This window comes from Jaculus jaculus, chromosome 12, assembly GCF_020740685.1.
Source record: "Jaculus jaculus isolate mJacJac1 chromosome 12, mJacJac1.mat.Y.cur, whole genome shotgun sequence".
NCBI classification, from domain to species: Eukaryota; Metazoa; Chordata; class Mammalia; order Rodentia; family Dipodidae; genus Jaculus; species Jaculus jaculus.
In genome coordinates, this window is record NC_059113.1 from 100,629,856 (window position 1) to 100,642,771 (window position 12,916).

Sequence of the window (12,916 nt, forward strand, 5' to 3'; positions counted from 1 at the left end):
TTACTTGAGAGAGAGAGAGAAAGAGAGTGGGTGCTCCAGGGCCTCCAGCCACTGCAAACGAGCTCCAGATGCGTGCGCCCCCTTGTGCATCTGGCTTACGTGGGTCCTAGAGAATGGAACTGGGATCCTTTGGCTTTGCAGGCAAATGCCTTAAACGCTAAGCCATCTCTTCAGTCCCCGACCCAATATTTAATAATTCTCTTTTTAATATTTATTTGAGAGGTATGGGGGGAGAGAAACAGGGAGGAGAGAGGGGAGAGAGAGAATAGGTGTGCCAGGCCCTCCTGCTGCTCCTCTGGATGAGGTGGGTGCCAGAGAATCAGGCCCTGGGCCATCAGGCTTTACAAGCACCTCTAACCACTGAGCCATCTCTCCCACCCCAATACTTAACAATTTTTCATACACAGAGACATCATGACCTCTCCATTTTATGACATCAAGGAATGACAATTTTACAAACATATTCACATGTATGTTTATATGTGAGTTTCATGTATTCATCCTAAATATGGTTTTGTTCAATAGAAAATAATTTTCTCAGTTACTATTTCTTTTTAGAAACCATCAGGTTTAGATGAAACCGTTCTGATTACCTCACTTCAATGAAAAAACAACTTTTGCAGAAGGTTATGAAGAGGAAGTTTGTAATTCTCAAATTAAGTACAGGTTGTCACAAAGTGTTCTACTTTCTCAGGCCTGTGACAGATGATATGGGCAACACAGAATTGTAGCACACAGTTCCACTATTTAAAAACATATATGTCCTAGACAGAATACGGTGGCACACGCTTTTCATCCCAGCACTCAGGAGCAAAGGTAGGAGGATCACTGTCAGTTTAAGGCCAGCCTGAGACTACATAGTGAATTCCAGGTCAACTTGAGCTAGAGCAAAACCCTACCTTGAAAAAAATCAAAATAATAATAATAATAATAATAATAATAATAATAATAATGGCAGCCATATAGGTCCACTGAGGAGAAAGGCTTAATACACAAGAAATGACAGGAAAAAAATTCATGTCAGTCATAGCTTGTCTGTTATAATCTAAACACAGTGTGAAAGATGTCACCCAGGCTTAGGAAGGAAAACTGAAGGTGGGATTTATAGACAAGATGAGGCGAGTTCATCTACCCTCTGGCACACCCTATCACTTGACATATGAACCCCAGGATCATCATTACAGAAACGTAAAAATGTTGCCTGTGACTGTTGGCTTTCAGTTGCTGTAACAAAAACACCTGAAACCATGCATGGTGGCGCATGCCTTTAATACCAGCACTCGGGAGGCAGAGGTAGGAGGATCTCTGTGAGTTTGAGGCCACCCAGAGACTACATAGTAAATTCCAGGTCAGCCTGGGCTAGAGGGAGACCCTGCCAAATAAATAAATAAATAAATAAATAAATAAATAAATAAATAAATAAATAAATAACTGAGGAAAATCAACCTATGAGGAGGGAAGATTTGGTTCATGGTAGTTTTTGGTCTGTGGTCACTTGACCCTGTCTCTTTGATCCTGGGGTGAGCTAGTACTTTATGGTGGATCACATGGAGAAGACACCACTGGCCTCTTAGCAGCTGGAAAGCGGAAGAAAAAGGAAATGGTCAGGGTCCCATTGACCCCTGCAATGGCGTGCCCCAGTGACATCTCCTAGGCCCCACCTCTCCATAGCAACACTAGAGACTAGGCCTTTCACACATGAGCCTTTCAGGAATATTCATGATTCAAACCATAACAGCTTGTGTTTCTTCAGCAAGTCATCAAAGAGTAGGAAACCCAGTGGTGAAAACAAAATTCTTTCCTCTCAGGGTCATCAAAGAATTGTTCTCAGCTGGCATGGTGATGGGAGCCTTTAATCCCAGCACTCACTCGGGACTACAGAGGTTTCAGGTCAGCCTGGGATAGAGTGAGACCCAGCCTTGAATGCAGATAAAATTATTCAGTGGCCTCTCGGAAGCATCCCTTTAGTTTGGAGGCAACGCACTCTTTCTTGCTTCGAATTCCAGTAAAATGCTAATTTAGCCACAAATTCAGGCGTCAATGTGATAGTAGCTTGCACATATTAATCAAGCAGTTGATATCTAAGAGAGAAGCACACCCAGATGGAAGCATTGTTCATTCAGTGGTTCATAATCTAATACATCTAATAGATATTCTTTGACTTAGACTGGAACGCTATTGGTAACTATTGGACTAAACACTAAGGTACACTCATGCCCCCTAGCGGATTGGGGAAAAACATACCTTCTTGCTCCAATAGCCTTGCTAAACATAGATGTTCCATAGAAGCCACAATAGTGCATGAAAACACTTTAATACTGAAAACAAAGTTTCATCCAAATGTAAAATCTACTACTAAATATGGACTATATATACATATTTTGATGGGATTCAAAACTAACAAAGGAAAAGTCTCATTTTAAAAAAATCATTTATTTACTAGAGAGAGAGAGAGAGAACATGTGCTAAGGATGAACTCCAGGCTCATGTGCCACTTTGTGTGTCTGCCTTTATGTGGATACTGAGGATTTGAACCTGGGTCAGCAGGGTTTAACCACTGAGCTATTTTCCCACTTTCCCTCCTCCAAAATCTTTTAATGCTAATGCAGATTTTTATATTTATCCCTGTTTCAGATATATAGTCTCATCTCCTTTCTTCCCCCCCCCCTTTCTTTTATTCACCGATTTCTTAGCCTAATTTTCATTCTTCTTTGCCTCCTTTAATACATTCTCCCTTCATCTTCCCTCCTGGCTCATGTCTGCCAGCCCAGCCCGGATCCTTTTGCGATCAGAAAAAAATACAGAACAAAGATGGTGACCTCCTGGCCACCGTATTCTAAAAGACTTCATGTATTTTCTAGAACTTATAAATATGTTTGTTGAGTTAGATGTTTTTATTTAGCCATTCCAAAGTCAGGATCTAAAATATTTTTCTTGGGGGCTAGAGAGATGGCTTAGTGGCTAAGCGCTTGCCTGTGAAGCCTAAGGGCCCCAGTTTGAGGGTCGATTCCCCAGGACCCACGTTAGCCAGATGCACAAGGGGGTGCACGTGTCTGGAGTTCGTTTGCAGTGGCTGGAAGCCCTGGAGTGCCCATTCTCTCTCTCTCCGCCTCTTTCTCTCTGGCTGTTGCTATCAAATAAATAAATAAAATAAGCAAAAAAAAATTTTTTTAATATTTAAAAAAAATATTTTTCTTGGGCTGGAGAGATGACTCAGTGGTCAAAGGCATTTGCATGCAAAGCTTGATGGCCTGGGTTTGATTCCCCAGTACCCACATAAAGCCAAGATGCCCAAAGTGGTGCATTCATCTGGAGTCTATTTGTGGGGGCAAGAGGCCCTGACATGCCCATACTCCCTCTTTCTCTCTCTAGTTCTTTCTCTCTGTCTCCCCAAAGCTAATAACAATAAAATTTGAAACAAAATATGTTTCTTCCTAGTCTAAGATGTGCTACACGGTGAGAGCCAGTGTAGGAAGCATTACTTCACTCGGGTAGTGTTCAGTGCAGCTCTGCTAGAAATGATGGAGGGAGGAGAAAAGGAAGGCCTTTGGTTCCACATTGAAGCTGTTCTTTTAGATCCGCTCTAGTTGTCATGGTGTGAGAGAACTGAGATTTTCCTTTAGGTTCTGTGTTTATTCTGGATAATTATCCACTTGGTATTAATGTGCTTGAGTCACTCTAAGTAACTGCTGGTGCTCACAATGTTAAGTAGTAATAATGAGAGTGTCAGTTCTTCTTTTGATCAGACATGAAAGAACTCATGCTCTTTCTTTCCACGCCATTATGTTGCAGTCCCTTTGATCTTTGGGTGCCATTGCAGAATCAGAATCAAATTTACACAAGACTCCCTTGCCTAGGACAGCCAGCTTTCATTTCGAAGTAATCACGTCTCTTTGTTCTAAGGAGGACAGATGAGACTCTGGGTCACTTATGTATTTAGGCGAATAAGGGATTTTGCCAAACCCGAAGCTCTGCTCTGGGAAAGTCTCATCCCTGAACTCAGAGACTTAATACATATGTGGCTCATGTTAGCTGTCCGTCAGACAGTGTTAAAATCCAGATAAAAACAAGGTTTTCATAGCCGAAATACAATTTCAGGAATGGTTATTTTTAAATTTAAAAAGTAATACATACAAATAGGCTTTTAAAAATATCCCCCCCCCAAAAGTATTTATTTTTAAGGGGCTGGAGAGATGGCTTAGCAGTTAAGGCACTTGCCTGCAAAGCCAAAGGATCTTGGTTTGACTCTCCAGGACCCACGTTAGCCAGATGCACAAGGGGGTGCATGCGTCTGGGGTTCGTTTGCTGTGGCTAGAGGCCCTGGTGCACCCATTCTTTCTCTTCCTCTTTCTCACTTTCTCTCTCTGTCAAATAAATAAATAAAAATAAAGTTTTAAAAAAGAAGAAGAAAAATTTTTTTTAATTTTCTTTTTAAGGTCTGGAGAGATGGCTTAGCGATTAAGCGCTTGCCTGTGAAACCTAAGAACCCCAGTTTGAGGCTCAATTCCCCAGGACCCATGTAAGCCAGTTGCACAAGGTGGCACATGCATCTGGAGTTCATTTGCATGGGCTGGAGGGCCTGGTGTGCCCATTCTGTCTCTCTCTCTCTCTCTGCCTCTTTGTCTGTCTGTCGCTCTCAATCTTTCCCTCTGCTTGCAAATAAACAAATATTTTCTAAAAAATATGTGACTTGCTTCGGGTATACAGTGCTTTAAATTATGATGTCTTTACTCAGATTCTGTCCTTGTGTCTAACAGACCAAAATTGGATCAGGAAAGCTGATGGGGCCTAAAGGAGTCTCTGTGGACCGCAATGGGCACGTCATCGTGGTGGACAACAAGGCGTGCTGTGTGTTCATCTTCCAGCCGAACGGGAAGATAGTCACCAGGTTTGGTAGCCGAGGAAACGGGGACAGGCAGTTTGCAGGTACACTCGGTGGTAATATGTAAACCCCCTTGTTAATGGTTCTTCTGCGCACATTTGCATGTTCAAGATGCCACACCAAGTACGCACGTGCTGGCTTGGGGGGCAAGTGCCGGGGATAAATCTTAAACAGAAGCATGGTAATGCTTAGTTAATTTAATTTAATGCTTAGTTATCCCAAGTGCCCCAAACTCTGATTTTACTGATGGCAGTTTACAATGCACAAGTCTACCCTTCAACTACAATAAATAAAATAAGTCATTTTCAAACAATAGTTTTTCATTTTATGTTCATGTCTTACCTCCTATCAGTGTACTGGGATTATAAATATCCTCCACAGATTGTAGGTTTGTTTTTTTTTTTTTTCAATGTGGAGTCTGGGGATTGAACTTGGGTACTCTAGCTTGTGTGGCAAGCACTTTATCCATTGAGCCATTTCCCCAGCCCACAGCAAAGTAATATTGAAATGAAAGTTCGTGCAGAATGAGGAAGTCCTACTTTCTCTAGCTGTACTTTTGTTTACAGACCCCCTGGAAGCTGGGTTTAATTCCCCAGTACCCACAGAAAGCCAGACACAAGGCCAGGCATGGTGGGGCACGCCTTTAATCTCAGCACTTGGGAAGTAGAGGTAGGAGGTTCACTGTGAGTTCAAAGCCACTCTGAGACTACATAATGAATTCCATGTCAGTCTGGGCTCGAGCGAGACCCTACCTCAAAAAACCAAAACAATGAAACAAAAAAAAAAAAGAGTAACATGTTCAGAGAAGCTGGCTGGTGTGACTTTCGGACGGTGGCATAGAGAATGAGCCCCATGCTTTCTGCTCATGTCGCTCACTAAGGCTGCTGGAGCTCCTAGCTTGCTTTGTTTGGGAGAGGGCGGAGTGGACAGTAGAGAGTGAGATCGTGGGGACCCAAGGTTTGTGGAGCCACAGGTCTGGCTGAGTGACTTTCCAAGGGCTGGGCCTGTGCTTTTTTGTTCTTTCTTGATAAGTAATATATTCAGTTTGTCTTTTGTCACAGAAACTGCTGTGCTGTGGGCAGTTTTATTGCGCTCATCACACATTTTCTTTCTGTCTTTATTCCAGGTCCCCATTTCGCAGCTGTAAATAGCAATAATGAGATTATTGTTACCGATTTCCATAATCATTCTGTCAAGGTACTGTGAACACCTCAGTTGTTAACTTTGAACTGCTTTTATGGAGAACTGGATCTGAGAAAATGACTTACAATAATGCTTGCACAGTCACTCAGGACTTAATGATATTCACCTAAAAGAGATCTGGTTCTGCTTCAGAATGAAGTTTAAGATGGATTTGCAGACTTGGGAAAGTAGGGAGTTGAATCAGATACGGTGGCAGTAAGTTTCTTGGTTGGAAACTGGTATAAATAAACATGACTTGAAACTGAACTTTTTAAAACTATTTTACTGGGCTGGAGGGATGGCTTAGCAGTTAAGGTACTTGCCTACAAAGCCAAAGAACTCAGGTTCAGTTCTCCAGGACCCACATAAGCCAGATGCACAAGGTGGCACATGTTTCTGGAATTTGTTTGCAGTGTGGAGACCCTGGCATGTCCATTTTCTCTCCCCCCCCCCTCTCTCTCTTCCCCTTCCTCTTTCTCTCTCTCAAATAGATAAATAAAAATAATTTTAAAATATAGCTGGGTGTGGTGCCACATGCCTTTAATCCCAGCATTAGAGAGGCAGAGGTAGGAGGATCGCTGTGAGTTGGAGGCCACCCTGAGACTCCATAGTGAATTCCAGGTCAGCCTGAGCTAGAGTGAGACCCTACCTCAACCCCCCCCAAAAAAATATTTATTTATTAGAGAAAGAGGCAGATAAAGAGAGGGAGAAGATGGGGGTGCCAGGGCCTCTTGCCACTGAAAACTCCAGACACATGCACCATCTTATGCAACTGGCTTACGTGGATCCTGGGGAATCAAACCACAGTTAATAATGATTTATTTTGTTACTAACTGGAGTAGCTGGGCCAGGGTAGAATTTTTTTAAATAAACTTTTAAAATTTATTTTCAAGGAGAGAGAGAGAGAGAGAGAGGATGGGTGAGCCAGTGTCTCCAACTGCTGTAAATGAACTCCAGATGCATGCACCACCCTGTGCATCTGGCCCTATGTGGGTCCTAGAGACTTGAACTTGGGTCATTCGGCCTCACAGGCAAGTGCCTCAAATGCTCAGCCATCTCTGCAGCCCCAGGTACCATTCTTAAGACTCTGAGGTTTTCCCTGTTCTACTTCTTTCACGGCTTCGTGTCCCAAGCCTATCCTGGAAGATCTCCTTAATCTGAGTACATGGAAAGGCATTGAACATTTTTGCCGGATACTTAAAGAGAAAAGCACCTTGAGCCTTGAGGAACAGGGGAACACGAGGCGAGAGGGGCCCATCGTGGCTTGGCTGTGGCTGTGCCCGGCCAGGGCGCTCCAGAGATGCTGGTTTGGTGGTGGGGCTCCCATACATCAAGCATTGATGAGCTGTGGTTTCTCTGGACACCACTCCACTGGAGGTGTGCTGGTGAAAGGGGGAAGATGTGAGAAAAGTGGGTCAGGATGGACAGAGGAAAGAAGAAAGGCAGAAGAAACAAGTGGCAGAGAACGAAGCCAGTCTTCATGAGTTGTGTATTTCTGAAGTCCAGGAAATGTTTTAAAATAAGCTTTCTCTCTTCTTTCTTCCAACTTCTTCCCTCCTTCCTTCTTTCTCTCTACCTTTCCTCCTCTTCTTCTTTCTGGGCATTCCTGTAGATCAAACTCAGTACAGACCAGGCTTTGTGCTACCATTGAGCAACACTCACTCAATCCCCAGCTCGGAATGAAGGAAAATTTATAATATGGCATCTCAGTAAAACCTGATGGGCTTGTTTCTAAAGAACAAAGCAGTTGGAAAAGATCCTGAGATCATCCTCAAATTAGAGCTCTGTCCCAATATAGTGAACTCTCTGAGGCCTGCCCTTGAGGAATCTGTTCTCGAAAGGTTCCTTGACCTTAGTACTTCTGTGCACCTAGGCATCATGGTAATGGATGTTTAAAAGAATGTCCCAGAGACATTTCAAAGACAGGAAGTATCATTCATAGCATCAAAGTAACATTGTTCACAATGGTATTGTCATTGGACACATTAACATTTTTATTCAAAACCTGTCATCTCTATTTGACACATATAAGAGTAATACACTATTAGGAAACACATTTAACCATAGGAACCCATTGATCAATCACCTTAGGTATGAGAGAAAATTCCCTCAAGAGTTCTGTTTATCTCCTCATTTACAATAGCCTTTGTAGGTTCCAATCATGAAATCTTTAGAATTAAATAAACTCCTGATTTTAATTAAAATACCCTCTAATGGGCTGGAGAGATGGCTTAGCGGTTAAGCGCTCGCCTGTGAAGCCTAAGGACCCCGGTTCGAGGCTCGGTTCCCCAGGTCCCACATTAGCCAGATGCACAAGGGGGCGCACGCATCTGGAGTTCATTTGCAGTGGCTGGAGACCCTGGCTCTCTCTCTCTCTCTGCCTCTTTCTCTCTGTGTCTGTTACTCTCAAGTAAATAAATTAAAAAAATTAAAAATAAATAAGTAAATAAAATACCCTCTCAGGGTAAATTTTACAAAGCCTTTTATTTACTCTTAACCTGCTGCCGTTGTGTGCACATGCGCACATCCACTCACCCAACAAATTTCCAGTGCCCGAGGCATGAAGTCCAGCCTCCTTCTCCTGTGTGTTATGTGGATGTAGTAAAATGGTAATAAATTTAAGCACCTGGCCTAACAACAACCTTTTACTCTCTGATTTAAATTAAATGATAGTTTAGAAATGGGTTAGAAATACAGCCCATTCCTGAAATGTTATTATTTATTTCATAAATAAAGCTATTAATTTAATAACAGGATACTTTTGAAAATTATAGCATTACTCATAATATTTTGTATTTGTATGGAATTTTACAAGGTATAACAAACTCTAGGCCAGGCTGACTGGGAATTCACTCTGTAGTCTCAGGCTGGCCTCAAATTCACAGTAATCCTCCTCCCTCTGCCTCCTGAGTGCTGGGATTAAAGGCATGTGTGCTCCACCACACCTGGCTATAACAAACATTTTTAACATAAGTATTTATTTAATAGCTGTTGGGGGTGGGGAAGAAGGGTAATTTAAAAAAATGGCAAATCACCCTCCAAACATAAAATGGCCTGGATATCCATGACCTCACGGTGCCTGACACTACCTACACAAGACCATCATAAGAGGAGGAAAAGATCATGACATCAAAATAAAAGAGAGATTGATTGAGTTGGGGAGGGGATATGATGGAGAAGGGAATTTCAAAGGGGAAAGTGGAGGGGGGTAGGGAAGTTATTACCATGGGATACTTTTTATAATCATGGGAAATGTTAATAAAAATTGAGAAAAAAAAATAAATAAAAAATAAAAGTTGAAAAATGGCAAATCAGGTTATATAGTAAATCGAGGAGCCACAGAAGTGCCATGGGTTCCTAGTTTGTAGTTTATTTTTTTCAGAATGTCATAAGTCACAGGTGTTGTTACAAATAAATTGCTCTGGTAGGTTTTTATGTTTTGTTTTGTTTTGTTTTTCTCCAGGTAGGGCCTCACTCTAGCCCAGGCTGACCTGAAATTCACTCCGTAGTCTCAGGGTGTCCTTGAACTCATGGCGATCCTCCTACCTCTGTCTCCCAAATGCTGGAATTACCACCATGCCCAGCTCTGATAGATATTTAAAGATTTGTTTTTATTTGTTTATTTATTTATTTATGATAGAGAGAAGGGGAGAGAATGAGAATGGGTGCTCCAGGCCACTGCAAACAAACTCCAGGTGCATGTGCCACCATGTGAATCTGGCTTACTGGGACCTGCAGAGTCGAACCTGGGTCCTTAGTCTTTGCTGGCATGTGCCTTAACTGCTAAGCCATCTCTCCAGCCCTGATAGATATTTTTTAAAATTTTTTGTTTATTTTTATTTATTTATTTGAGAGCGACAGACAGAGAGAGAAAGTGGCGGGTATATAGAGAGAAAATGGGCATCCCAGGGCCTCCAGCCACTGCAAATGAACGCCAGACGTATGCTTCTTTGTGCATCTGGCTAACATGGGTCCTGGGGAATGGAGCCTTGAACCAGGGTCCTCAAGCTTCACAGGCAACCACTTAACCACTAAGTCATCTCTCCAACCCCTTGATAGATATTTTTAAAATCCATAAAGTTGGGCCAACTATTTTAAAATATAACCTATTTTTTTTCTTCAATATTTCTTGCAGGTATTTAATCAGGAAGGAGAATTCATGTTGAAGTTTGGCTCAAATGGAGAAGGAAATGGACAATTTAATGCACCAACAGGGGTTGCTGTGGACTCAAACGGGAACATCATTGTGGCTGACTGGGGAAACAGCAGGATCCAGGTAGGTGAGAATGTAGTTAGGTCATAACACTGTAGGTCATTTCTGAAGAACCTAACCTCCAAATGTAGTGTAGACAAAAGGTAAGATTGCCAGCCCGAAATCCTCAAATTCAGGACTATGTTCTTGTTCTTTTGTGTTTGAACAAGGATCCCGCAGACCCACAGGGTTTGTGGGTAGAACTTAAGGGACTCATTGAGCCAAAGTACTACAGTGTTGTTTTTACGAACTTCTAAGTGAGAATTATCACTTCCCTTCATTGTGAATACAAGCCAACAGCCACAGTGGTCCAAGCAGCCTTAACCCCTTATCCACCTGGTCCACCCAGTCGGCTTTGTACTTGAGTTTGTCACTAAGAAGAAGCACAGGAATTTTTTTTTGTGGGGGGGGGAGGGGGGATTCAAGGTAGGGTCTCAGGCTGACCTGGAATTTACTATGGAGTCTCAGGGTGGTCTCGAACTCACAGCAATCCTCCTATGTCTGCCTCCCAAGTGCTGGGATTAAAGCCACAATGCCTGGCTAGCACAGAAATTTTTATGTCAGATTATAATAAGACATCTCAAACTGCCATTTATGTTCATTACTCTGCTATGAAAGTACATTACTCTTTGGTTGGTTGGTTTTGGGTTTTGTTGTTGTTGTTGTTTTGGGGTTGTTGTTTTTTTTTGGTTTTGTTTTTTTTTGAGGTAGGGTCACACTCTAGCCCAGGCTGACCTGGAATTTACTATGTAGTTTCAGGGTGGCCTTGAACTCATGGCAATCCTCCTACCTCTGCCTCCCCAATGTTGGGATTAAAGATGTGCCACTATGCCCAGCACAATTTTTTTTAATTTTACTTTATTTGAGAGAGAGAGAGAGAGAGAGAGAGAGAATGGGCATGCCAGGGCATCTAGCCACTGCAAACAAACTCCAGACGCATGCACCACCTTGTGCGTCTGGCTTCACGTGGGTCCTGGGGAATCAAACCTGGGTCCTTTGGCTTTGCAGGAAAGCACCTTAATCCCTAAGCCATCCCTCCAGCCTATGCTTTATTGCACATTTATTTAGTTTATTTTATTATTTTATTTATTATTTATTTATTGCACATTATCATTGAGCATCATTTTTTCATGATCTATCTGCCTCTTTTTTTTCTCTCGTAAAATTTGGCATAGAAGGGAGATTGAAGTGGGAAGGGTACATAATAAATGCTGAGCGTGGAAAGTCAGGGTCATTCATTTACAAGCACCACCCCTTGTCATTGTCACCAAATATTGTGTGACCTCCATGGAATATGAATGAGGCCGACCTCACACCCTACCTCAGTGGCTCTGGCCATAAGAGAAGTCACAACACAGCAAGTGTAAGCGAAGGGCTGTAGGTTCACAGTGGCCTGAGTAACCTAGGAGGTTTCAGGTGAACATCAGCCATTATTATTTATTTATTTATTTATATGAGAGAGATCGAGAGTGAAAGAGGCAGAGAGAGAGAGAGAGAGAGAGAGAGAGAGTGAGAGAGAGAGAGAGAGACAATGGGCGCGCCAGGGCTTTCAGCCACTGCAAACGAACTCCAGACGCGTGCGCCCCCTTGTGCATCTGGCTAACGTGGGTCCTGGGAAATCGAGCCTCGAACCGGAGTCCTTAGGCTTCACAGGCAAGCGCTTAACTGCTAAGCCATCTCTGCAGCCCAACACCAGCCATTATTGTATCAACTTGTATTTCAGCACAAGACTGCCATTCCTATAACGTTTTGGTTTCATGTCTGCAGGTTTTTGATGGGAGCGGATCATTTTTGTCCTACATTAACACATCTGCTGACCCACTCTATGGCCCCCAAGGCCTAGCCCTGACTTCAGATGGCCACGTTGTGGTGGCTGACTCTGGAAATCACTGTTTCAAGGTCTATCGGTACTTACAGTGACACTGGCCAGCCGGACGCCTCCCGCCCCTAGGGCGGTCTTGCCCTATAGACTGGAATGGGTTTCTCAGCGCGGGACCAGATCATGACTACGCTCTTCTTACTAGGAAGACTATTTGTGAACTTTTCCAAGGTTCTTTCTGAATGTAACAATTTCCTTAAAAACTGCTTATCCAATTTCCGTAATTCACTTTTAGAATTTAAACACAGAATCTCTTCTACTGACACTATACAGACTGCAAAGTTTTACACCTGTGAACTTTGGCGTATAGGACAGGAATTTAAGTAGTTACACTAATTTTGCAAATCAAATGTTAAAAACAATTAGCATATTGTGAAGATATTCGTTAATCCTGTGAATGGTAGCCTTCACACAGAGCTTCCAAAAACAAAATTCTGTTGCAATTACATATTTTATTTAACCTAGGTCACATGGCCCAGGGAATCTTCTAACCTCACTTTTACAGTAGGTATTACTCATGTAACTTTCTTTTTTTGAGGGGGGGTTATCTACAACTACATATGCATTACTTTAAAAGAATATAAGGCTGTCTTGAAAATTCTCCCAGCTCTGATTCACAGGCCTCCTGAGTTGAACACTGAAGAATCAATGCAAATTTCCCACCCTTTCTGAGTTAGATCAAAGATCTCTTTTGTATATTATTTTCATCTTCTCTTTCTGC

At 42.4% G+C, this 12,916-nt stretch overlaps 1 protein-coding gene across 6 annotated transcripts in view; it reads left to right on the plus strand.

The window, feature by feature from the left end:
- The window catches only part of Trim2 (tripartite motif containing 2), a 192,862-nt gene extending 180,257 nt beyond the window's left edge, over positions 1 to 12,605 (plus strand). For all 6 annotated transcript variants that reach the window (XM_045130717.1, XM_045130715.1, XM_045130716.1 and 3 more), the window contains exons 9-12: positions 4,758 to 4,926; positions 6,009 to 6,079; positions 10,200 to 10,340; positions 12,084 to 12,605. In XM_045130717.1, the coding sequence (XP_044986652.1) occupies positions 4,758 to 4,926; positions 6,009 to 6,079; positions 10,200 to 10,340; positions 12,084 to 12,236 (534 nt within the window). In that variant the 3' untranslated portion in view covers positions 12,237 to 12,605. The remainder of the gene's footprint in view (positions 1 to 4,757; positions 4,927 to 6,008; positions 6,080 to 10,199; positions 10,341 to 12,083) is intronic.
- Positions 12,606 to 12,916: the final 311 nt, after the last annotated feature.